A 26,188-nucleotide genomic window follows, 5' to 3' on the forward strand; every position below is an offset into this window, starting at 1 on the left:
GCACAGTTTGGATGCTGGAATTATTTGAGTGGACGAACATGCGCAGGGAGGCCATTTTTTTGAAGAGATTTGTTTGACAATAAGATGAAAACATCATAAATGGCTGTGTTCATGCCAAATTAAAAAGGTAGGATGTTTTTTTACCGGTAAACGACATGTATTTACTGTTTATTGCATACGCAAGCACGTCCACACAAACAAGGTCCCACATAAAAACAAATAGAGACCCCCTGAATGTCATGGTATAATTCAAACTCTGGAACAGACCCCTCATAAACAACTACTGCAGACAGTGTACTGTATTCTCCCTGTCCCACCCTAACCCAACTCCGATGCCTCCTGCATGGCATGCCAGTTGCAAAGCCGCTTCCCCACTCAGCATTGCTGCCAAGGAAACTGCATCTGCTTCCTGACACACGAGGAGCCGGCTCCACTGACAAACAGACATTCTGTTCCTACTGAGCACCACAGCTGCTCTCTAAACATGTGAGACACACACAGGGAGGATCATGATAAGACAGCTGACAGTCCTGGAACTCTTTCGCACAGAAACACAACCTACTTCACAAAAACATCTGTGGGGAAAACACACATGCACACATAGGGCTGTTAAGGTACTGTGAGGGTGGTGTTTCATAACTGTGTGTGACACTGAAGGTGTGTGTGTGTCTTTTCCATTGTGGATGATCTGACTGGTACAGTTACAAACTCCCCTGAGCATCCCAGCTCATTGCTGCAATAGTAACCCCAGTTACACCATGTTGTCATCACTCCAAGAGGTGCCACAGCCACCCAGAGAGAGGTGGTGGGGGAGAGCTTATCCCCCCTCCCTCCCTGTGCTTAGGGTTTATGTTCCCTACATTCTGCCGCTGTCCACTCTACACCCCCCTCCCCCTCCTCCCTCTTTGTGTCTAGTAGGGTATTTAAGCCCTCTGTCCTCCATGGCAACCTGCTGTGACGGCCCCCTCCATCCCAACACACTCCAAAACAAAGACCAACACGCACATACCACACAGAGGGGATGGGATACAACACACACAAAATGTCATTCCTCCATATTGGGTAAATCCCAGGGTTTAGGAGACATAGTGGGAACTGTTTGTAGCTTCCATCCCATGTCCAGACACACTGATATATCTATATTGTATACCAAACGGTCTCTCTAACCTCATACTGTATGCGCCAGCCCCCAGCTCCTGCCCGATGCCCGACAGACTGGCATCGAAGTCGTGTACCAGCCCTGACTCGATGGTGGCATCGTCCATCTTCAGCACCCAGGCCATGGCCCCCAGCTCCTTCTCCTCCGCCTCTAGCCGAAGGGCCGCCAGATTGCCTCCGGGGAAGGGACCGCAGCTAGCGGGAGAATAAACCGCTGCTGGTGGACTAAAGAAGATTTAAGAGAAAGTTAACCAAGGTAGCTAGTTAGATAGTTGTGTTTGCTACTACTGGCTAACTGCTAGCTACTGGTGGTTGGCTAAGAAGATGGCTAGTTAGCTGCTGTTAGATAACTACTGTAGGTAGCTAACTGAAGATCGAATAACAGTGTACTGATAGCGCTCCACTAGCCGGGTGATATATCGCCATAATTGGTTACAATATGGCTGGCAAGTTAAAGTAGAAATCTGGACTGATGTGAAGACAACAAACAGACTAACTAGCTAGGTAAAGTTAACAGACATACGTTAGCTAGCTAGTTAACAACAGAATCCACAACAATTACGTTGGGTTGATTACCAGCAGCATGCTAAATAACCGTTTGCTAGCGAAACCCTGCACCACTAACGCTAGCTACCCAGCTAGCGCTAGTTAGCTCACTTGCGGTCCTCGAAAGTCAATTTCGCCGGCGACATGGCACACCGTAACATCCCAAACCCAGCCATAGCTAGCCACCTAGCTAGCAACATTACGTAATTGCAGGGGGATGTTGTTGACAGTCCACACACCGCATTCACACGCAATGTCCGTCTGAATTAACTAGCTAGCATTTACAGGCTAGTAGCATTAGCAAACTTCACTTGCTTTTGATTCACGGATGTTTGGAATCCTCCTATGCGAAGGTCGCAGCCAGCGCTTCCTGTGCCCTCCGAAACCTCTCTCCTTTTTTCATCGCGGACTTGTGTGACCAGGGCTACAGTTCCCGGCCGGTTAAATAAGAGTCTTTAAACATCAGAAGAGTGGCAGTTGTCACAAAAGCAGCCAGCATAAACATGGCTTCTCAACAGACTATGCCCTCACAAAACCAAAAAAAAAACTTCCAGCCGCAGTAGATGCCACAGAGTCTCTGGGCCAATCAGAGAGCCGCTCTGGTGCCAAGCGCACCCAGCTCAGCCAATGGGCTCCCTCGGAGCTTTCGTCAACCCATCGACGTTATAACACCGATGTGACCAGTTCATAGCAGGCACAGGCAACCCATCACATACATTGACATAATCATAATACACAAATGCATAATTCAACCGAGACATCATAAATCAGTGAAAATAGTCAGCTACTACAGGCTAGCATGTTCACACCCCTCTGCTCCCAGAGAACATTGTGTTCCTATTATAGAAAAGAGAGGAATGGATAGATGCGGTGTTGGACCAAGGCCAACAGAAGTGAATTCAGATATATTTAGTGGGAGTGATTGTAGTTAGAGATATTTGGGATGGGGACACAGAGGCTCTTTAGGACACACATGTTAACCACTAACCCTGTGTCTGGATTTCATGCTGTAAGAGGTCAGTGTGCATTTATAAAGAACATAAATCAGTCATGAATCTTCACTCATGCAATAGCAGGACTACCCACCCTTATCTTGAGTTAAGAATCAGATAATGTCACATATTAACCTGTGAATATAGAAACTGCTATGAACTTTGGTCTCCAACATAGTGTTATTCCAATATCCCATGCCTCACAAACAGTGCATTCATAAAGTATTCAGACCCATTAACTTTTTCCACATTGTTACTTATTCTAAAATGGTTCAAATTATTTCCCCCCCCCCAATCTACACACAATACCCCATAATGACAAAGCAAAAACAGAAATATAACATTTACGTAAGTATTCAGACCCTTTATTCAGTACTTTGTTGAAGCACCTTTGGCAGCGAGTACAGCTTCTAGTCTTCTTGGGTATGACGCTACAAGCTTGGCACACCTGTATTTGGGGAGTTTCTCCCATTCTTCTCTGCAGATCCTCTCAAGCTCTGTCAGGTTGGATGTGGAGCGTCGCTGCACTGATAATTTCAAGTCTCTCCAGAGATGTTAGATCGGGTCAAGTCCGGGCTCTGGCTGGGCCACTCAAGGACATTCAGAGACTTGTACCGAAGCCACTCCTGCGTTGTCTTGGCTGTGTGCTTAAGGTTGTTGTCCTGTTGGAAGGTGAACCTTCGCCCCAGTCTGAGGTCCTGAGTAGGTTTTCATCAAGGATCTCTCTGTACTTTGCTCCGTTCATCTTTCCCTCAATCCTAACTAGTCTCCTAGTCCTTGCCGCTGAAAAACATCCCTACAGCATGATGCGGCCACCACCATGCTTCACCATAGGGATGGTGCCAGGTTTTCTCCAGACGTGATGCTTGGCATTCAGGTCAAAGACTTAAACCTTGGTTTCATCAAACCAGAGAATCTTGTTTCTCATAGTCAGAGTCCTTTAGGTGCCTTTTGGCAAACTCCAAGTGGGAAGTCATGTGACTTTACTGAGGAGTGGCTTCCATCTGGCCACTCTACCATAAAGGCCTGATTGGTGCAGTGCTGCAAAGATGGTTGTCCTTCTGGAAGGTTCTCCCATCTCCACAGAACTCTGGAGCTCTGTCAGAGTGACCTCGGGTTCTTGGTCACCTCCCTGACCAAGGCCCTTCTCCCCAGATTGCTCAGTTTGGCTGGGCGGCCAGCTCAAGGAGGAGTCTTGGTGGTTCCAAACTTCTTCCATTTAAGAATGATGGAGGCCACTGTGTTCTTGGGAACCTTCAATGGTGCAGACATTTTTTGGTACCCTGTCCCAGATCTGTGCCTCGACATAATCCTGTCTCAGTGCTCTACGGACAATTCCTTTGACCTCATGGCTTGGTTTTTGCTCTGACATGCACTGAACTGTGGGACCTTAAATCGACAGGTGTGCCTTTCCAAATCGTGTCCAATCAATTGAATTTACCCTAGGTGGACTCAAAGTTGTAGAAACATCTCAAGGATGATCAATGGAAACAGGATGCACCTGAGCTCAATCTCTAGTCTCATAGCAAAGGGTCTGAATACTTATGCAAATAAACATTTCTAAAAAACGTTTTCGCTTTGTCATTATGGGGTATTGTGTGTAGATTGATGAGGAAACCATTTAATTTAATCAATTTTAGAACAAGGCTGTAACGTAACAAAATGTGGAAAAAGTGAAGGGGTCTGAATACTTTCCATTCTGCACTGTATGATCATTGAACTGGATCAAAATAAACAAGAGAATTCAATTAAGTTTGAGAGGAAATGTGAAAGGCCACACATTTGGTCCGGATTCACATTAAAGGGACAACCCAAACTGTTCTCTACTGGCTTAGATATTTTCTTTTCACATTGTCCTTCCAGGACAGATCCAGTAACAACTACTACAACAGCCTACTACTGAAGTTACCTCTCCCAACCACACATTCCGAGCCTAATACGAGGTTATAGTTCAGCTTCAGGTAGACTATCTATTCTGCAGCTTTCACGTTGACCATCTATCCTGCAGCTTTCACATTTAGACACATTCACACACACTGTCCAGCAGAAGTATCTTCCCTGTGTTGTCCTCTGGTAAATAATTACCAGTTGATTCCAGTCAGTGCGCAAGGGACACGACTTGGTTTAATTGTAGAACACGTGTGTGTGTGTGTGTGTGTGTGTATGTGTGTGTGTGTGTGTGTGTGTGTTAGCAGAACAGTTGTCCCTCACAGTAACAGACAGAAACCATGTTTATTATGGTCTGTACAAGTTTTCTTTATTTTTCATTTTATTGTAAGCACAGCTTTGTAAATGCACTGAGGGAAACACAGTGAAGACTAGAATGTCACAAGAAGAGGGAGAGAATGACAACAAGAGGAAGCAGAAGCGAGGAAAGCAAAAAGAAGAGAAGGAGGGGGCGAAAGGTGACTCGACAGTTTCTGATCAGTAAATAATACATGTCTCCCCGGTGGGGAAACTAACGTGAGAGAGACTACGGAACGCGCAACAGAAAATAAAATAGATCAGGACGCAGAGCGCACACGTCCTTCAGGGACTCTCCTAAATGACGTCATTATCGGATATTATTAAATTTTTTATAATATCATGTATAGTTACATATCCACTAGGTGATAATAATAATATTAATAATAATAAGCCATGTCTGGTCATAGTTTGATGTATATAAGCCTCTCCCCCTCTTTCTGTCTGAAATGAGCTCATCCAAGACATGGCGGGGAGCAGTGGAAGGTACCATGGACTTCTCTGAAAGGGGTGGACATCATTAACTTTAATTTCACCCCCTCCCTTCTACTGTGACAGTTAATAGGCTCCGGATAAAAAGATCTTGTTAAAATCATCGTCATGCATAGCCAAGCACATTATGCCTCCTATTCCTCACACTCACTGCCTACGTAGCTGCTAAGAGCAGTTATGATCTACTGTGACCCGCTTATGAGCATTAGTGCTGTGCAGGGAAGGTCGTACCATGTTCCCACTGCCACAGGGTGGAACTATCACCATTCGACGGACAGAGAATGCTTTGAGACGAAATTGCACCCTACTCCCTATAGTTTGACCAGAGCTGTATGTGGTGGCACTATGTAGCTCTGGCCAAAAGTAGTCCACTACGTAGGGTTTAGGGTGCCATTTCAGATTTGCCTTCAGTTTCAGGGGCTAAAACCCACTCAACCACTATAACGGACTGACCACAGATATACACCCCCCTCCTCTCACACACATACATGCTCCTCTACCCGCTTCCCTCCCTCTATCTATTTGTCCTGCCTGGGGTGTGGCTACATCATGCTGCTGTTCCGGCCCCTCCCCTATTCTACTAGAATCAGGAAGTTAAACCAAAGTTAAAACCGTTAGCGTTGAGGCTTCAGAGTGAGATCGGGGTCAGAGGGCGAGGTGTGTCGACGTCTGGGGTGAATCTAAGAGAGCAGGTTGGATCTTCAACGTCAGTGAGGGGAACTACAACACTCCTCTCCTCCCAGAGTGCATTGCAGAGTGCCCTGCAGTAGGCGACTTGGAGGTAACAGGAGGGGGGGGTCCAGGACAGTGTGTGTGTGTCAGAGCCTTCTTATCAGCATGTTTATGTGTAAGCAGATGTACGTATAAGCGTATGTGTGTTCATGTAAGCGTGTAAGTAAGTGCACATGTGTGTTCATGTAAGCATGTATGTGTTTGTGCATCCATGTAAGAGTGTGTCCTTGTGTGTCTGTGTTAAAAGTCTCCAGAGGGAGAGTGCAGCTCCATAGTTGTCCCGTGGGCTGTTCATCTGTTCTATAGGCTGTCTGCTGGGGGCTCACCACCACTGGAGCCGGACTGGGCACGCTTGATGTACAGATTCAACAACTTCAACTGGAGAGAGAGAAGAGAGGGGGAGAGGCGGAAGAGAGTTTGGGTTGTAGAACTGAAGCAGTTCTTCTGGAATCCTCCTGATCCAGTAATTTAAAATGAATTGATGAATTGAAGAATTAAGTATGCTAGCGTGGATGTATTGGAACACAGATAATGGGTCTGGTTAGTAGGAAGTGGGCATGGTCACTCACTTTGCTGCCAGACAGTTGGTTGAGGTGAGGTTTTAGCTCCTCCCCTATGACTGCGTAGAGGGCCACCAGACAGAATACACAGGCCTTCCTCACACTGCTCTCAGAGTTGTCATAACCCTGCATAACATGACATAGAGGGGTTATTAGCCTGTATTACACGACAGAAGGGTTATAGCCCTCCATAACATGACAGTGGGTCATAACCCTGAATAACGAGGTTGTGTTAGCTGTATGTGTGTGTGTGCTACCTGTGTGTGTGTGTGTGCTACCTGTATGTGTGTGTGTGTGCTACCTGTATGTGTGTGTGTGCGTTACCTGTATGCGTGTGCGTTACCTGTATGCGTGTGTGTTACCTGTATGCGTGTGTGTTACCTGTATGTGTGTGTGTTACCTGTATGTGTGTGTGTTACCTGTATGTGTGTGTGTTACCTGTATGTGTGTGCGTTGTGTGTGCGCGTTACCTGTGTGTGCGCGTTACCTGTGTGTGTGTGTGCGCGCTACCTGTATGTGTGTGTGTGTGCGCTACCTGTATGTGTGTGTGTGCGCTACCTGTATGTGTGTGTGTGTGTGTGCGCTACCTGTATGTGTGTGTGTGTGTGCGCTACCTGTATGTGTGTGTGTGTGCGCTACCTGTATGTGTGTGTGTGTGCGCTTCCTGTATGTGTGTGTGTGTGCGCTTCCTGTATGTGTGTGTGTGCGCTTCCTGTATGTGTGTGTGTGTGCGCTTCCTGTATGTGTGTGTGTTTGCGCTTCCTGTATGTGTGTGTGTGCGCTTCCTGTATGTGTGTGTGTGTGCTACCTGTATGTGTGTGTGTGTGTGTGTGTGTGCGTGCTACCTGTATGTGTGTGTGTGCGTTCTACCTGTATGTGTGTGTGCGTGTGTGCGTGCTACCTGTATGTGTGTGTGTGCGTGCTACCTGTATCTGTGTGTGTGCGCTACCTGTATCTGTGTGTGCGTGCTACCTGTATCTGTGTGTGCGTGCTACCTGTATGTGCGTGTGGGTGTGTGTGTGTGTTACCTGTATGTGTGTGTGTGTGCTACCTGTATGTGTGTGTGTGTGTGTGTGTGTGTGTGTGTGTGTGTGTGTGTGCTACCTGAATGTGTGTGTGCGTGCGCTACCTGAATGTGTGTGTTAGTGTGTGCTACCTGTATGTGCGTGTGTGCTACCTGTATGTGTGTGCTACCTGTGTGTGTGTGAGTGCTACCTGTATGTGTGTGTGTGCTACCGGTGTGTGTGTGTGTTCTACCTGTATGTGTGTGTGTGAGTGTGCTACCTGTGTGTGAGTGTGCTACCTGTATGTGTGTGTGTGTGCGCTACCTGTATGTGTGTGTGTGTGCGCTACCTGTATGTGTGTGTGTGTGCGCTTCCTGTATGTGTGTGTGTGTGCGCTTCCTGTATGTGTGTGTGTGCGCTTCCTGTATGTGTGTGTGTGTGCGCTTCCTGTATGTGTGTGTGTTTGCGCTTCCTGTATGTGTGTGTGTGCGCTTCCTGTATGTGTGTGTGTGTGTGCTACCTGTATGTGTGTGTGTGTGCTACCTGTATGTGTGTGTGTGTGTGTGTGTGTGCGTGCTACCTGTATGTGTGTGTGTGCGTTCTACCTGTATGTGTGTGTGTGTGTGTGCGTGCTACCTGTATGTGTGTGTGTGCGTGCTACCTGTATCTGTGTGTGTGCGCTACCTGTATCTGTGTGTGCGTGCTACCTGTATGTGTGTGTGGGTGTGTGTGTGTGTTACCTGTATGTGTGTGTGTGTGCTACCTGTATGTGTGTGTGTGTTCTACCTGTATGTGTGTGTGTGTGTGTGTGTGTGTGTGTGTGTGTGTGTGTGTGTGTGTGCTACCTGAATGTGTGTGTGCGTGCGCTACCTGAATGTGTGTGTTAGTGTGTGCTACCTGTATGTGCGTGTGTGCTACCTGTGTGTGTGTGAGTGCTACCTGTATGTGTGTGTGTGCTACCGGTGTGTGTGTGTGTTCTACCTGTATGTGTGTGTGTGAGTGTGCTACCTGTGTGTGAGTGTGCTACCTGTATGTGTGTGTTCTACCTGTATGTGTGTATGTGTGTGTTCTACCTGTATGTGTGTGTGTTAGTGTGTGCTACCTGTATGTGTGTGTGTTAGTGTGTGCTACCTGTATGTGTGTGTTAGTGTGTTCTACCTGTATGTGTGTGTGTTCTACCTGTATGTGTGTGTGTGTGTGTGCTACCTGTATGTGTGTGTGCTACCTGTGTGTGTGTGTGTGCTACCTGTATGTGTGTGTGCTACCTGTATGTGTGTGTGCTACCTGTATGTGTGTGTGTGTGCGCTACCTGTATGTGTGTGTGTGCGCTACCTGTATGTGTGTGTGTGTGTGCGCTACCTGTATGTGTGTGTGTGTGTGCGCTACCTGTATGTGTGTGTGTGTGCGCTACCTGTATGTGTGTGTGTGTGCGCTTCCTGTATGTGTGTGTGTGTGCGCTTCCTGTATGTGTGTGTGTGCGCTTCCTGTATGTGTGTGTGTGTGCGCTTCCTGTATGTGTGTGTGTTTGCGCTTCCTGTATGTGTGTGTGTTTGCGCTTCCTGTATGTGTGTGTGTGTGTGCTACCTGTATGTGTGTGTGTGTGCTACCTGTATGTGTGTGTGTGTGTGTGTGTGCGTGCTACCTGTATGTGTGTGTGTGCGTTCTACCTGTATGTGTGTGTGTGTGTGTGTGCGTGCTACCTGTATGTGTGTGTGTGCGTGCTACCTGTATCTGTGTGTGTGCGCTACCTGTATCTGTGTGTGCGTGCTACCTGTATGTGTGTGTGGGTGTGTGTGTGTGTTACCTGTATGTGTGTGTGTGTGCTACCTGTATGTGTGTGTGTGTTCTACCTGTATGTGTGTGTGTGTGTGTGTGTGTGTGTGTGTGTGTGTGTGTGTGTGTGTGTGTGTGTGTGTGTGTGTGCTACCTGAATGTGTGTGTGCGTGCGCTACCTGAATGTGTGTGTTAGTGTGTGCTACCTGTATGTGCGTGTGTGCTACCTGTATGTGTGTGCTACCTGTGTGTGTGTGAGTGCTACCTGTATGTGTGTGTGTGCTACCGGTGTGTGTGTGTGTTCTACCTGTATGTGTGTGTGTGAGTGTGCTACCTGTGTGTGAGTGTGCTACCTGTATGTGTGTGTTATACCTGTATGTGTGTATGTGTGTGTTCTACCTGTATGTGTGTGTGTTAGTGTGTGCTACCTGTATGTGTGTGTGTTAGTGTGTGCTACCTGTATGTGTGTGTTAGTGTGTTCTACCTGTATGTGTGTGTGTTCTACCTGTATGTGTGTGTGTGTGTGCTACCTGTATGTGTGTGTGCTACCTGTGTGTGTGTGTGTGCTACCTGTATGTGTGTGTGCTACCTGTATGTGTGTGTGCTACCTGTGTGTGTGTGTGCTACCTGTGTGTGTGTGTGTGCTACCTGTATGTGTGTGTGTGCTACCTGTATGTGTGTGCGTTACCTGTGTGTGTGTGTGTGTTCTACCTGTGTGTGTGTGCGTTACCTGTGTGTGTGTGCGCTACCTGTATGTGTGTGTGTTCTACCTGTATGTGTGTGCGTGCTACCTGTATGTGTGTGTGTTCTACCTGTATGTGTGTGCGCTGTATGTGTGTGTGCGCTACCTGTATGTGTGTGTGCGCTGTATGTGTGTGTGCGCTACCTGTATGTGTGTGTGCGCTACCTGTATGTGTGTGCGCTACCTGTATGTGTGTGTGCGCTACCTGTATGTGTGTGTGCGCTACCTGTATGTGTGTGTGCGCTACCTGTATGTGTGTGTGCGCTACCTGTATGTGTGTGTGCGCTACCTGTATGTGTGTGTGCGCTACCTGTATGTGCGTGTGCGCTACCTGTATGTGTGTGTGCGCTACCTGTATGTGTGTGTGCGCTACCTGTATGTGTGTGTGCGTTACCTGTATGTGTGTGTGTGCTACCTGTATGTGTGTGTGTTACCTGTGTGTGTGTGTGTGTTACCTGTGTGTGTGTGTGTGTTACCTGTGTGTGTGTGTGCTACCTGTATGTGTGTGTGTGCTACCTGTATGTGTGTGTGTTACCTGTGTGTGTGTGTTACCTGTGTGTGTGTGTGTGTGTGTGTGTGTGCTACCTGTATGTGTGTGCGTGCTACCTGTATGTGTGTGCGCTACCTGTATGTGTGTGCGCTACCTGTATGTGTGTGCGCGCTACCTGTATGTGTGTGTGTGTGTTACCTGTATGTGTGTGTGTTACCTGTATGTGTGTGTGTTACCTGTATGTGTGTGTGTTACCTGTATGTGTGTGCGTTCTACCTGTATGTGTGTGTGCGCGCTACCTGTATGTGTGTGTGTGTGTTACCTATATGTGTGTGTGTTACCTGTATGTGTGTGTGTTACCTGTATATGTGTGCGTGCTACCTGTATGTGTGTGCGTGCTACCTGTATGTGTGTGTGCGCGCTACCTGTATGTGTGTGTGTGTGTTACCTATATGTGTGTGTGTTACCTGTATGTATGTGTGTGTGTGTGTGTGTGTGTGTGTGTGTGTTACCTGTATGTATGTGTGTGCTACCTGTATGTATGTGTGTGCTACCTGTATGTATGTGTGTGTGTGTGTGTGTGTGTGTGTGTGTGTGTGTGTGTGTGTGTGTGTGTGTGTTACCTGTATGAGTCCGGGGACTATCTCAGGCAGCATGCTGACTAGTCCTTCATGGGGGACCTTCTCTATAACTTTAGTCTGCATCTTGATGGCAGCCAGGTTGATGGGGTAGTCAGCTGACTGGATGATGGGACACAACACCTTGATACACTGGTCTGGACTGATGGACGACGCCAGCATGACTGCAGTCTCCTCTGCCGCTCGCACCACCTACAGACACAGGAACAGGGTTATAGTACCCGATTTACAATAGCTCCTATACACACACAGGAACGACAGTAGGAGAGTGAATGTATGAGTGTATGTGAGAGTGATTATATGGAGTGTGTGTATATTATAAGGAGTGTGTGTGTACGTGCGTGTGTGTTATACAGAGAGTGTGTGTGTGTACCTCTTTGTGTGGGTCCTTGTGCGCCTCCAGGGCCTTCATGATGGTGAGTTCAGCGTAGTTCTTAAACCTCCAGGGCTGGCGGCTCAGAATCTCCCTCAGAACACGCAGAGCTAACGCCCTGATCACATGCTGAAGAGGGGAGAGAGAGTTTGGTCAAAGTGTGTTTGTTGCATTGATGCACATATTGAGTGTGTGTGTGTGTGTGTACCTCTCTGTCCCCCAGCGTCTCCAGTAGTAACAGAAGGATGGTTTTGAAGTGTTCATCCCAGGAGACCTGCAGGGTGTTTTCTCGAATCAGCTTCAAGAGCTCACAAAGCGCTGCCTTCCTCTCCTCCACACGCTCATTGTGATTGGACAGCTCCTTCAGCAGCTCAGACACCAGCTCCGATTGGTCAATGCTGCTGTCTGTCAGGGGCAACAGCCAAAAAGGGTTGAGATTGATAAATTGATGGCAATCAGTATCTATCCCATATTACACTTCAAGACATTTTGTGTGTGTGTGTGTGTGTGTGTATATGAATACATATGTGTGTGTTAGTGTAAATGAATATACAGTACCAGTCTAAAGTTGACATCTAGTCATTCAAGAGTTTCTTAATTTTAACTATTTTCTACATTGTAGAATAATACTGAAGACATCAAACCGATGAAATAACACATATGGAATCATGTAGTAACCAAAAAAGTGTTAAACAACTCAAAATATATTTCAGATTCTTCAAAGTAGCCACCCTTTGCCTTGACAGCTCTGCACACTCTTGGCATTCTCTCAACCAGCTTCACCTGAATTGCTTTTCCAACAGTCTTGAAAGAGTTCCCACATATGCTGAGCACTTGTTGGCTGCTTTTCTTTCACTTTGCGGTCCAACTCATCCCAAACCATCTCAATTGATTTGAGGTCAGGTGATTGTTGAGGCCAGGTCATCTGATGCAGCACTCCATCACTCTCCTTCTTGGTCAAATTGCCCTTACACAGCCTGGAGGTGTGTGGGTCACTGTCCTGTTGAAAAACAAATGATAGTCCCACTAAGTTCCACTAATCAGATTGGATGGCGTATCGCTGCAGGATGCTGTGGTAGCCATGCTGGTTAAGTGTACTTTGAATTCTAACTAAATCCCTGACTGTGTCACCAGTAAAACACCCCCACACCATCACACCTCCTCCTCCATGCTTCACAGTGGTAACCTCCCATGCGGAGATCATCCGTTCACCTACTCTGCGTCTCACAAAGACACGGCTGTCTCAAATTTGGACTCATCAGACCAAAGGACAGATTTCCACCGGTCTAATGTCCATTGCCCGTGTTTCTCGGCCCAACAAGTCTCTTCTTATTGGTGTCCTTTAGTAGTGGTTTCTTTGCAGCAATTCGAACATTAAGGTCTGATTCACACAGTCTCCTCTGAACAGTTGATGTTGAGAGGCCTCTCTTAGGCTGGTAACTCTAATGAACTTATCCTCTGCAGCAGAGGTAACTCTGGGTCTTCCTTTCCTGTGGCGGTCCTCATGAGAGCCAGGTTCATCATAGCGCTTGATGGTTTTTGCGACTGCACTTGAAGAAACTTTCAAAGTTCTTGACATTTTCCGGATTGACTGACCTTCATGTCTAAGAGTAATGATGGACTGTCGTTTTTCTTTCCTTACTTGAGCTGTTCTTGCCATAATATGGACTTGGTCTTTTACAAAATAGGGCTATCTTCTGTATACCACCCCTACCTTGTCAACAAAACTTAGTGGCTCAAAAGAAATTCCACAAATTAACTTTTAACAAGGCACACCTTTAATTGAAATGCATTCCAGGTGACTTCCTCATGAAGCTGGTTGAGAGATTGCCAAGAGTGTGCAAAGCTGTCATCAAGGCAAAGGGTGGCTACTTTGAAGAATCTCAAATATAAAATATATTTGGATTTGTTAAACACTTTTTTGATTACTAGATGATTCCATTTGTGTTATTTCATAGTTCTGATGACTTCAGTACTAAAATAAAGAAAAACCCTGGAATGAGTAGGTGTGTCCAAACTTTTGACTGGTACTGTATGTGTGTTTGTGTGTACCGTCAGTTTGCTGGTCTGATTCGTCTAGTGAAGTATCTATGACGCTGTGTTTGAAGGGGGAGTCAGTGAAGGGGTCACGGGACACCCGGGGAGAAGAGGAGAGCAGGGGGGTGTTGAGGAGAGACGTCTTGTTGTCCAGAGCTGTACGACCTACATCCACCTGGTCAGCACCAGCACTACCACCCTGACGGAGGGGGAGGGAGACACACACACACACACACACACACACACACACACACACACACACACACACACACACACACACACACACACACACACACACACACACACACACACACACACACACACACACACACACACACACACACACACACACACGGTGGTATGATTCAGACAGACATAGACAGAAATGTAAGCGCTGTCAAATGCGGTCATCGCATGCACGCACACACAGTGGTGTGTGTGGGTTAGGATAGGGTTTTGATCATTCTGTGGATGGAATGAGGAGAGATATGAGATCTGTTACAGTTCCTGTTAATATTTTCACTCAAACCAGAAAACCCCCTGACGGGTCAGGTGATGGAGTCAGTCTGATTGGCAGGTTGAGGATGGGTGGGCGAGTCAGGTTTCAGACTGACTTCTAGAGGAAATGTCAGCTTGGACATAGCCCTTCCTTGGAACATACCATGGAGAGGGGTGTCATAATTAATAACATCTCACATACTGTACGCACTTGGACACACACGCATGATACTCCCATCACAACCTACACTATATATACAAAAGTATGTGGACACCCCTTCAAATTAGTGGATTCAGCTATTTCAGCCACACCCGTTGCTGACAGGTATATAAAATCGAGCACACAGCCATGCAATCTCCATAGACAAACATTGGTAGTAGAATGGCCTTACTTAAGAGCTCAGTGACTTTCAACGTGGCACTGTCATAGGATGCCACCTTTCCAACAAGTCAGTTCGTCAGATTTCTGCCCTGCTAGACCTGCCCCAGTCAACTGCAAGTGCTGTTATTGTGGAGTGGAAATGTCTAGGAGCAACAACAACTCAACCGCGAAGTGGTAGGCCCCACAAGCTCACAGAAATGGATCGCCGAGTGCTGAAGTGCGTAAAAATCATCTGTCCTCGTTGGCAAAATTCACTCCTGAGTTCCAAACTGCCTCTGGAACCAACGTCAGCCCAATAACTGTTTTTTCGGGAGCTTAATGAAATGGGTTTCCATGGCCGAGCAGCCGCACACAAGCCTAAGATCACCATGTGCAATGCCAAGAGTCGGCTGGAGTAGTGTAAAGCTGCTATTGGACTCTGGAGCAGTGGAAACGATCTTAACGCTACAGCATACAATGACATTCTAGATGATTCGGTGCTTCCAACTTTGTGGCAACAGTTTGGGGAAGGCCCTTTCCTGTTTTAGCATGACAATGCCCCGTGCACTAAGCGAGGTCCATACAGAAATGGTTTGTCGAGATCAGTGTGGAAGAATTTGACTGGCCTATTCAGAGTCCTGACCTCAACCCCATCAAACACCTTTGGGATGAATTGGAACGCAGACTGCGAGCCAGGCCTTATCGCCCAACATCAGTGCCCGTCCTCACTAATGCTCTTGTGGCTGAATGGAAGCAAGTCCCCGCAGTAATGTTCCAACATCTAGTGGTAAGCCTTCCCAGAAGAGTGGAGGTTGTGATAGCAGCAAACGGGGGACCAACTCCATATTAATGCCCATGATTTTGGAATGAGATGTTCGACAAGCAGGTGTCCACATACTTTTGGTCATGTAGTGTATTTTAACCTGTAGAAATACTGAAAGTGTTATTTTTTCCCTGATATTAGCTTACACCCACCAGATAAAAAAGCTATTTCCAGTGAAATCCACTTTGTTAGAAAGGTAGGGATGAGATGCTTCGATACCAGACAGTGCGATAACAGTTGGGGTCAGAAGGTTATGGGGTTCAGTGTCTCACACACACACACACACACACACACACACACACACACACACACACACACACACACACACACACACACACACACACACACACACACACACACACACACACACACACACACACACACTCTCTCTCTCTCTCTCTCCCCACCTCCTCTCCTTCCCTCCGTCTGACCGGTTCATTCATGTCTTCCTGGCTGCGGACGGAGAAGTTCTGGATGGCCTCCGTCACTCCTCTCAGACTACTGTAGATGTCCTCTGAGTTCATGTTCTCTGTGTCGTAGTCAAATGCACTGCACACAACAACACATCAGTCATATTACCATCACAATAGGTCAACATTATATGAGTGTGTTCTGAGGTCTGTGTGTGTAACCTGGGTGTACGTGTACATTGGGAGGTGTGTGTATGTTACCTGGGTGAGGATGTGTTCTGTGATGTGTTGGTAGGAGAGGTGAGGGGGCTGGACCAGCTGGCAGGAGAGCGGGGGGTGTGGCGTGTCAGAGGGCTTCCTGTCGGGGCCTGGGGGAGAGAGTAACACATAATAGGATCAAGTACATGCTAGGACCTTTTAGTTTCCCAACTCCTAAGATCCTTCATCAGGCCAGGCTGGGAGGGGTACAGCCAAGGCCAGGTGTCGTTACCTGCTGGGAGGGGTACAGCCAGGGCCAGGTGTCGTTACCTGCTGGGAGGGGTACAGCCAAGGCCAGGTGTCGTTACCTGCTGGGAGGGGTACAGCCAAGGCCAGGTGTCGTTACCTGCTGGGAGGGGTACAGCCAAGGCCAGGTGTCGTTACCTGCTGGGAGGGGTACAGCCAAGGCCAGGTGTCGTTACCTGCTGGGAGGGGTACAGCCAAGGCCAGGTGTCGTTACCTGCTGGGAGGGGTACAGCCAAGGCCAGGTGTCGTTACCTGCTGGGAGGGGTACAGCCAAGGCCAGGTGTCGTTACCTGCTGGGAGGGGTACAGCCAAGGCCAGGTGTCGTTACCTGCTGGGAGGGGTACAGCCAAGGCCAGGTGTCGTTACCTGCTGGGAGGGGTACAGCCAAGGCCAGGTGTCGTTACCTGCTGGGAGGGGTACAGCCAAGGCCAGGTGTCGTTACCTGCTGGGAGGGGTACAGCCAAGGCCAGGTGTCGTTACCTGTGCAGCATTGCCTGTGTTCCTCAGGTGGTTCTGTAGCAGTTTGGTGGCGCCATCCTGGAAGGTCTTGGGCAGAGCTGCCAGCAGCATGGTGAACTCTGGGGTGTTCAACTGGAACAACGAGATCAACACCGACTGGGCAGCCTGGAACACACACACAGACAGACACACACCAGAAACCAATCAAAGTTCGCGTCAACCAATAATCAACAAATTGCAGCATACAGAAATGTCTGTGCAGTACCTTCCTGACGTCGGAGCTCTTGGGCTCTGTGGTCCAGGTGATGATGCGAGACACAGCCAGGCGCGTCTCACTGGAGTTCACAAAGTCCTGAGGCTCCATCTGCAGGGCCAAGGTCTCAATGTACTTCAGAACAGCCACCTTCACCTGGACACACACACACACACACACACACACACACACACACACACACACACACACACATTCATAGTATAAATGGTTAGACAAGCCACTCATACACACACACACATTCATAGTATAAATGGTTAGACAAGCCACTCATACACACACACACACATTCATAGTATAAATGGTTAGACAAGCCACTCATACACACACACACACATTCATAGTATAAAACGTTAGACAAGCCACTCATACACACACACATTCATAGTATAAAACGTTAGACAAGCCACTCATACACACACACATTCATAGTATAAATGGTTAGACAAGCCACTCATACACACACACACACATTCATAGTATAAATGGTTAGACAAGCCACTCATACACACACACACATTCATAGTATAAAACGTTAGACAAGCCACTCATACACACATTTTCTGTCTGTGTGGTTCATGGATCATCCCAGGAGTTTCCTAACTCTGAGCTGAAACTAGTTATATTTAGAGCCCAGTTCATTTAGAGCCTACTCTGCAACACAAAGTAAACATCCGCAACAACAAAGAAGGTGCAGTAAGATGCTAGTCTCCTTCACAGTTGTAGTCAGGCAGCTATCATGGATGGAGACAGAGGGGGGGAGGGGGGAGAAACCAATAAAGACACATGAAAACTAAAGGAAAAAGAGCCACCATTTACATTCGTTCTTCATTCTCACATTAGTTTCTCTTTTACAATATTTTCATTCCTTTAAAAAAAGTCCCTCTCCATCTCTCAGTTTCACTCTTCCTCTATTCAAAACACTTCATCGACTGACCGCCTCCTCCTCAGTGTGCGCGTCATAAAAATGCTCCCCCCTGAGCGCACTGACCTGGGAAGATTGGTTCCAGGCTGAGACCTGCTCGTTCAGAGAGCAGCAGGCGTGGTGCCCCCTGGGGGCTCTCGTGGGGGGGAGCAATTTAACATCGCGCCTCATGGTTCTTGAAGCAGGGGGAATCAATTTAATGTTGCGCCGCCCACAACACGTTCCCCTCCTCCCCACAGGCTTAGAGAGAGAGGGAGGGGGAGGGACGGAGAGGGAGAGGGAGGAAGGGGGGAAGTGGGAGAAAGGTAGGGGGAGAGAGAGGAGAGGTTAGAGGAGAAGGTAGGTGAGGGGAGGAAGGGGAGTGAGGAAGAAGATGTAGGGGAGATGGGGAGGGAGGAAGAGGATGTAGTGGAGGGAGAGAGGAGGCAAGACAGAGACAGATGGACACACACTGGGACAGGGATGAGAGGAGTGAAAATTACATAAGAAAATGAGAGAAGGAAAAGCATAGCAAGGGAAGGTGAGGTGAAGAGTGAAGGAGGGAGAAAAAGATTGAGGAAGGTGAGGTAATGAAAGTGAAGGAGGGGGGTGGGGAGGGGGAAGGGGAGAGGAAAGGGAGGGACGGAGTGAACAAGTGTATAAAGGGAAATACAAAGTGAGAGGAGGGAGGAGAAGATGGAGGAAAGGGAGGGGAGAGGATAGAGAGAGGCAACGAGGAAGGGGAGGTGAGGCGGGCTCAGACTGCAGAGAGCAAAGCCAGTGGTTGGCGGGTTTAATTGGAGGCATATCAGTCGCTATCCAATCAGAGTCCAGGGATCGGGTGGGTAGGGAGCGGAGCCAGTGTTAAACAGCCGTGATATCAGAAAAGTGGTTACCATGGTTGCTGATACAATAGTTACCGTGGTTGCTGAGACAGTAGGTGAGTCTGGCGACGGAGATGCTGTCCCTGCCTTTCAACCCTCCCTACATCCCTTTACTCTCCCTTCCTCTTCTCACTCCGTCCATCTCTTTCTTCATACATACACACAGACACAAAACATCTACCCCCCTAGACAGACAGACAGACAGACAGACAGACAGACAGACAGACAGACAGACAGACGTGTACCTTGAGGTTTGGTGTCTGAGTCTGGTCCACAGTGAACCTCATGAGGATAGTGAACTGGAGGTCGTTGGGGAAAGACTCTCTGTAGGGGAGATATTATGCATGCGTGTTATATATACACATTTTACAGACACGTTTTATTTATTTATACACTGCTCAAAAAAATAAAGGGAACACTTAAACAACACAATGTAACTCCAAGTCAATCACACTTCTATGAAATCAAACTGTCCACTTAGGAAGCAACACTGATTGACAATAAATTTCACATGCTGTTGTGCAAATGGAATAGACAAAAGGTGGAAATTATAGGCAATTAGCAAGACACCCCCAAAAAAGGAGTGATTCTGCAGGTGGTGACCACAGACCACTTCTCAGTTCCTATGCTTCCTGGCTGATGTTTTGGTCACTTTTGATTGCTGGCGGTGCTCTCACTCTAGTGGTAGCATGAGACGGAGTCTACAACCCACACAAGTGGCTCAGGTAGTGCAGTTCATCCAGGATGGCACATCAATGCGAGCTGTGGCAAAAAGGTTTGCTGTGTCTGTCAGCGTAGTGTCCAGAGCATGGAGGCGCTACCAGGAGACAGGCCAGTACATCAGGAGACGTGGAGGAGGCCGTAGGAGGGCAACAACCCAGCAGCAGGACCGCTACCTCCGCCTTTGTGCAAGGAGGTGCACTGCCAGAGCCCTGCAAAATGACCTCCAGCAGGCCACAAATGTGCATATGTCAGCATATGGTCTCACAAGGGGTCTGAGCATCTCATCTCGGTACCTAATGGCAGTCAGGCTACCTCTGGCGAGCACATGGAGGGCTGTGCGGCCCCACAAAGAAATGCCACCCCACACCATGACTGACCCACCGCCAAACCGGTCATGCTGGAGGATGTTGCAGGCAGCAGAACATTCTCCACGGCGTCTCCAGACTCTGTCACGTCTGTCACATGTGCTCATGTGCTCAGTGTGAACCTGCTTTCATCTGTGAAGAGCACAGGGCGCCAGTGGCGAATTTGCCAATCTTGGTGTTCTCTGGCAAATGCCAAACGTCCTGCACGGTGCTGGGCTGTAAGCACAACCCCCACCTGTGGACGTCGGGCCCTCATACCACCCTCATGGAGTCTGTTTCTGACCGTTTGAGCAGACACATGCACATTTGTGGCCTGCTGGAGGTCATTTTGCAGGGCTCTGGCAGTGCACCTCCTTGCACAAAGGCGGAGGTAGCGGTCCTGCTGCTGGGTTGTTGCCCTCCTACGGCCTCCTCCACGTCTCCTGATGTACTGGCCTGTCTCCTGGTAGCGCCTCCATGCTCTGGACACTACGCTGACAGACACAGCAAACCTTTTTGCCACAGCTCGCATTGATGTGCCATCCTGGATGAACTGCACTACCTGAGCCACTTGTGTGGGTTGTAGACTCCGTCTCATGCTACCACTAGAGTGAGAGCACCGCCAGCATTCAAAAGTGACCAAAACATCAGCCAGGAAGCATAGGAACTGAGAAGTGGTCTGTGGTCACCACCTGCAGAATCACTCCTTTTTTGGGGGTGTCTTGCTAATTGCCTATAATTTCCACCTTTTGTCTATTCCATTTGCACAACAGCATGTGAAATTTATTGTCAATCAGTGTTGCTTCCTAAGTGGACAGTTTGATTTCACAGAAGTGTGATTGACTTGGAGTTACATTGTGTTGTTTAAGTGTTCCCTTTATTTTTTTGAGCAGTGTATATCCACACACACACACTCACATTATATATACACACACATACGTTATATATACACACACACACACACATTACAGACACACACACACACACACACGTTACAGACACACACACGTTATATATACACACACATTACAGACACACACGTTATATATATACACACACATTACAGACACACACATACGTTATATATACACACATTACAGACACACACATTACACACACGTTATATATACAGTTGCAAGAAAAAGTAGGTGAACCCTTTGGAATTACCTGGATTTCTGCATAAATTGTTCATAAAATTTGATCTGCTCTTCATCTAGGTCACAACAATAGACAAACACAGTCTGCTTAAACTAATAATACACAAACAATTACATGTTTTCAAGTCTTTATTGAACACACTGTGTAAACATTCACAGTGCAGGTCTGAAAAATGGTAACTCTTGGATTTAATAACTGGTTGACCCTCCTTTGGCAGCAATAACCTCAACCAAACGTGTTCTGTAGTTGCGGATCAGACCTGCACAACGGGAGGAATTTTGGACCATCCCTCTTTACAAAACGGTTTCAGTTCAGCAATATTCTTGGGATGATAAATTATGACAAATTTATGCAAAAATTCAGGTAATTCCAAAGGGTTCACATACTTTTCCTTGCCACTGTACACATATTACAGACACACACACACGTTATATATACACATTACAGACACACATGTTATATACACACGTTATATATACACATTACAGACACACACGTTATATTGATGGTTGTACAGTCGTCTCAAATAAAAGGACCTCGGCGTTACTCTGGACCCTGATCTCTCTTTTAATGAACATATCAAGACTGTTTCAAGGACAGCTTTTTTCCAGCTACGTAACATTGCAAAAATCAGAAACCTTCTGTCCAAAAATGATGCAGATGTATCTGCGTGTATCCATGCTTTTGTATCCATGCTTTTGTCATTTCTAGGTTAGATTACTGCAATGCTCTACTTTCCGGCTACCCGGATAAAGCAAAAAATAAACTTCAGTTAGTGCTAAACACGGCTGCTAGAATCTTGACTAGAACCCCCAAAAAATTATCATATTACTCAAGTGCTAGCCTCTCTACACTGGCTTCCTGTTAAGGCAAGGGCTGATTTCAAGGTTTTACTGCTAACCTACAAAGCATTACATGGGCTTGCTCCTACCTATCTTTCCGATTTGGTCCTGCCGTACATACCTACACAAGACGCAGGCCTCCTTACTGTCCATAGAATCTCTAAGCAAATAGCTGGAGGCAGGGCTTTCTCCTATAGAGCTCAATTTTTATGGAATGGTCTGCCTATCCATGTGAGAGACACAGACTCGGTCTCGACATTTAAGTCTTTATTGAAGACTCGTCTCTTCAGTAGGTCCTATGATTGAGTGTAGTCTGGCCCAGGAGTGTGAAGGTGAATGGAAAGGCTCTGGAGCAACGAACCGCCCTTGCTGTCTCTGCCTGGCGGGTTCCCCTCTCTCCACTGGGATTCTCTGCCTCTAACCCTATTACAGGGGCTGAGTCACTGGCTTACTGGTGCTCTTTCATGCCGTCCCTAGGAGGGGTGCGTCACTTGAGTGGGTTGAGTCACTGACGTGATCTTCCTGTCCGGGTTGGCACCCCCCCTTGGGTTGTGGCGTGGGAGAGATCATTGTGGGCTATACTCGGCCTGGTCTCAGGATGGTAAGTTGGTGGTTGGAGTTATCCCTCTAGTGGTGTGGGGGCTGTGCTTTGGCAAAGTGGGTGGGGTTATATCCTGCCTGTTTGGCCCTGTCCGGGGATATCGTCGGACGGGGCCACAGTGTCTCCTAACCCCTCCTGTCTCAGCCTCCAGTGTTTATGCTGTAATAGTTTGTGTCGGGGGGCTAGGGTCAGTCTGTTATATCTGGAGTATTTCTCCTGTCTTATCCGGTGTCCTGTGTGAATTTAATAATTGTATTTTTTTCTCTCGGAGGACCATAGCCCTAGGACCATGCCTCAGGACTACCTGGCCTGATGACTCTTTGCTGTCCCCAGTCCACCTGGTCGTGCTGCTGCTCCAATTTCGGAGTGCAGTCCATGGGGAGGAGATGCACTGCAGTACTTAATGCAGCTGGTGGCCACACCAGATACTGACTGTTACTTTTGACCCCCCCTTTGTTCAGGGACACATTATTCCATTTCTATTAGTCACATGTCTGTGGAACTTGTTCAGTTTATGTCTCAGTTGTTGAATCTTGTTATGTTCATACAAATATTTACATATGTTAAGTTTGCTGAAAATAAACGCAGTTGAGAGTGAGAGGACATTTTTTTGCTGAGTTTATATACACACATATTACAGACACACACACACACACACACACACACATGTAAGATATACGCACACACAAACTTTACAAATACACACACACACACCCACTGACCGTGTGATGTCCAGTGCTCTCTGGACCTTGGCCTGTACTGATCCCAGTAGGTCAGCTCCCATCTTCTTCAGCAGCTGGGTGAGCAGGACGAACAGCCAGTCCTGCAGGTCTTCTCTATGGACCAGGACAAAATCCACTAGGGTCTCTAAGAACATACTGAACACCTTGGGAGAGACAGGGGACATGGGTTAGACATATTGTATAAACAAACACACACACACACACACACACACACACACACACACACACACACACACACACACACACACACACACACACACACACACACACACACACACACACACACACTTAGAAGAGACAGAGGAACATGTTCATGCACACAAACATGAGTGAGACACACATGTACTATGGATACTATGAGATAGGCTGAGGGAAGCAACTCCATTCACTTATCAATTAACCAATCAACCACTCACTCTAATCAGCGTGCAGCAAGCAGAATTATGTTTTACCAATACACAATCAATATTCAGTATTCACTAAACACACATGCTGATTGGCTGTCACCTGCAAAACAGCAGGGACTCAGACACCAATCACAGGGCGTCATGTCATAGTGATGTCACAGCAGTGAGCTGTGACATCACCGGGTCGGTTAGTGAGTGAGTCTGTGGTTGCCTTGGAAACCATTAAATTAGCCACCCAGTCAGATTACCACTTGCCAGATTAATCAATGAATTCAAGATTAGTCTCCAATCAGAGTACCAGGTTAGTGTCACAACCACACAAGCGTTAATCAAACGTTAATTGAACGTAAAATAAACGTTGTCTAGACTTACTCTCTACAGAGAGTTCCAGAGGAGAGGCATGAAGGAGAGAGAAACATACAACAGTTAGCATCCTGGGAAGCACACACACACACACACACACACACACACACACACACTAGGGTGACCACATGTCCCAGATTGTGCGGGACAGAACCGCATTTTGGCCCTTTGTCCCTCAACCAAACAATCATGTCCCGTATTTTATCAACAAATTCAATCACCACAAATGTTTGATTTGGCGGGTATTTCAGTCAGACATTCCAACCGGTCTCTTGCAGTCACGTTGCGCTTATGAAAAGACAGGCCTATATATTAAACGGATGTGGTACTGGTGATGTTAAACACTTCTCCAATCGTTGTTAAGATCTGATATTCTGTGCGGTGCAAGACGAGACGTAGGCCAATGCCAATGTCATTTTTTTATATTTTCAGTGGTATTGTTAACAAACACGCCCCCATAAAGAAAATTGGGATTAAAAACAGGTTCAGCCCCTGGTTCGACCGTGCTCTTGCAGAGTTACTCCATCTCAAGAATTGCATTTGGAAAAAGGCTCGGCACACACACTCAGGCTATCCAGAAGGCCAAAGTTAGTTACTTTAAGGAACAGTTCTCTCTGTGGGTCTAACCCCAAGAAATAACGGTTAAACACCTGGTGAATAAACCCTCCTCCTCACAGCTTAATGTTGATGATGTGGTTGTTACTGACAAGGAGCACATGGCTGAGCTCTTTAATCACCACTTCATTAGGTCAGGATTCCTATTTGACTCAGCCATGCCTCCTTGCCCGTCCAAAATTTCCTCATCTCCTACCCCTTCTAATGCGACTATCCTCGATGCTTCTCCCTCTTTTTCCCCTGCCCCGTTAAAACATTTCTCCCTGCAGGTGGTCACTGAGTCCTAGGTGCTAAAGGAGCTCCTGAAACTTGACCCCAAAAAACCCTCTGGGTCAGATGGTTTAGACTCTTTATTCTTTCGTTCGTAAGGTTCGTCCTTTATTTAAAAGGGGGAGATCAAGCTGATCCTAAATGTTATAGGCATATTTCTATTTTGCCCTGTTTATCAAAAGTGTTGGAAAAACTTGTCAATAATCAACTGACTGGCTTTCTTGATGTCTATAGTATTCTCTCTGGTTTGCAGTCTGGTTTCCACTCAGGTTATGGATGTGTCACTGCAACCTTAAAGGCCCTCAATGATGTCACTATTGCCCTTGATTCTAAGCAATGTTGTGCTGCTATTTTTATTGACTTGGCCAAAGCTTTTGATACGGTAGACCATTCCATTCTTGTGGGCCGGCTAAGGAGTATTGGTGTCTCTGAGGGGGTCATTGGCCTGGTTTGCTAACTACCTCCTCTCAAAGAGTGCAGTGTATAAAGTCAGAAAATCTGCTGTCTCAGCCACTGCCTGTCACCAACGGAGCACCCTAAGGCTCAATCCTAGGCCCCACGTTCTTCTCAATTTACATCAACATAGCTCAGGCAGTAGGAAGCTCTCACATCCATTTATATGCAGATGATACAGTCTTATACTCAGCTGGCCCCTCCCGGGATTTTGTGTTAAACGCTCTACAAAGTTTTCTTAGTGTCCAATAAGCTTTCTCTGCCCTTAACCTTGTTCTGAACACCTCCAAAACAAAGGTCATGTGGTTTGGTAAGAAGAATGCCCCTCTCCCCACAGGTGTGATTACGACCTCTGAGGGTTTAGGGCTGGAGGTAGTCACCTCATACAATTACTTGGGAGTATGGCTAGACGGTACACTGTCCTTCTCTCAGCATATATCAAAGCTGCAGGCCAAAGTTAAATCTAGACTAGGTTTCCTCTATCGTAATCGCTCCTCTTTCACCCTCAGCTGCCAAATGAACCCTGATTCAGATGACCATCCTACCCATGCTAGATTACGGAGACATCATTTATAGATCGGCAGGTAAAGGTGCTCTCGAGCGGCTAGATGTTCTTTACCATTCGGCCATCAGATTTGCCACCAATGCTCCTTATAGGACACATCACTGCACTCTATACTCCTCTGTAAACTGGTCATCTCTGTATACCCGTCGCAAGAACCACTGGTTGATGCTTATTTATTAAACCCTCTTAGGCCTCACTCCCCCTAGCTG

The 26,188-nt window shown here is 47.2% G+C and overlaps 2 protein-coding genes across 42 annotated transcripts in view; both read right to left on the reverse strand.

Moving 5' to 3' along the window:
- The window catches only part of ubp1 (upstream binding protein 1), a 30,132-nt gene extending 27,886 nt beyond the window's left edge, over positions 1 to 2,246 (reverse strand). For 2 of the 3 annotated variants that reach the window (XM_071368491.1, XM_071368490.1), the window contains exons 1-2: positions 1,816 to 1,990; positions 1,168 to 1,383 (exon numbers count right to left, since the gene is read on the reverse strand). In XM_071368491.1, the coding sequence (XP_071224592.1) occupies positions 1,168 to 1,383; positions 1,816 to 1,904 (305 nt within the window). In that variant the 5' untranslated portion in view covers positions 1,905 to 1,990. Of the gene's footprint in view, positions 1 to 1,167; positions 1,384 to 1,815; positions 1,991 to 2,019 lie in introns of those variants that run through there. The other variant, XM_071368492.1, reaches the window with a different exon arrangement.
- Positions 2,247 to 4,927: 2,681 nt separating this feature from the next.
- Positions 4,928 to 26,188, reverse strand: part of clasp2 (cytoplasmic linker associated protein 2) — a 99,359-nt gene continuing 78,098 nt past the window's right edge. For all 39 annotated transcript variants that reach the window (XM_071368452.1, XM_071368449.1, XM_071368473.1 and 36 more), the window contains 12 exons: positions 23,286 to 23,449; positions 19,141 to 19,219; positions 17,102 to 17,245; positions 16,858 to 17,001; positions 16,135 to 16,241; positions 15,871 to 16,012; positions 13,797 to 13,980; positions 11,953 to 12,149; positions 11,745 to 11,873; positions 11,357 to 11,563; positions 6,734 to 6,850; positions 4,928 to 6,542 (listed from right to left, as the gene is read on the reverse strand). In XM_071368452.1, the coding sequence (XP_071224553.1) occupies positions 6,465 to 6,542; positions 6,734 to 6,850; positions 11,357 to 11,563; positions 11,745 to 11,873; positions 11,953 to 12,149; positions 13,797 to 13,980; positions 15,871 to 16,012; positions 16,135 to 16,241; positions 16,858 to 17,001; positions 17,102 to 17,245; positions 19,141 to 19,219; positions 23,286 to 23,449 (1,692 nt within the window). In that variant the 3' untranslated portion in view covers positions 4,928 to 6,464. The remainder of the gene's footprint in view (positions 6,543 to 6,733; positions 6,851 to 11,356; positions 11,564 to 11,744; positions 11,874 to 11,952; positions 12,150 to 13,796; positions 13,981 to 15,870; positions 16,013 to 16,134; positions 16,242 to 16,857; positions 17,002 to 17,101; positions 17,246 to 19,140; positions 19,220 to 23,285; positions 23,450 to 26,188) is intronic.

Source organism: Salvelinus alpinus, chromosome 26, assembly GCF_045679555.1.
Source record: "Salvelinus alpinus chromosome 26, SLU_Salpinus.1, whole genome shotgun sequence".
Taxonomy (NCBI): domain Eukaryota; kingdom Metazoa; phylum Chordata; class Actinopteri; order Salmoniformes; family Salmonidae; genus Salvelinus; species Salvelinus alpinus.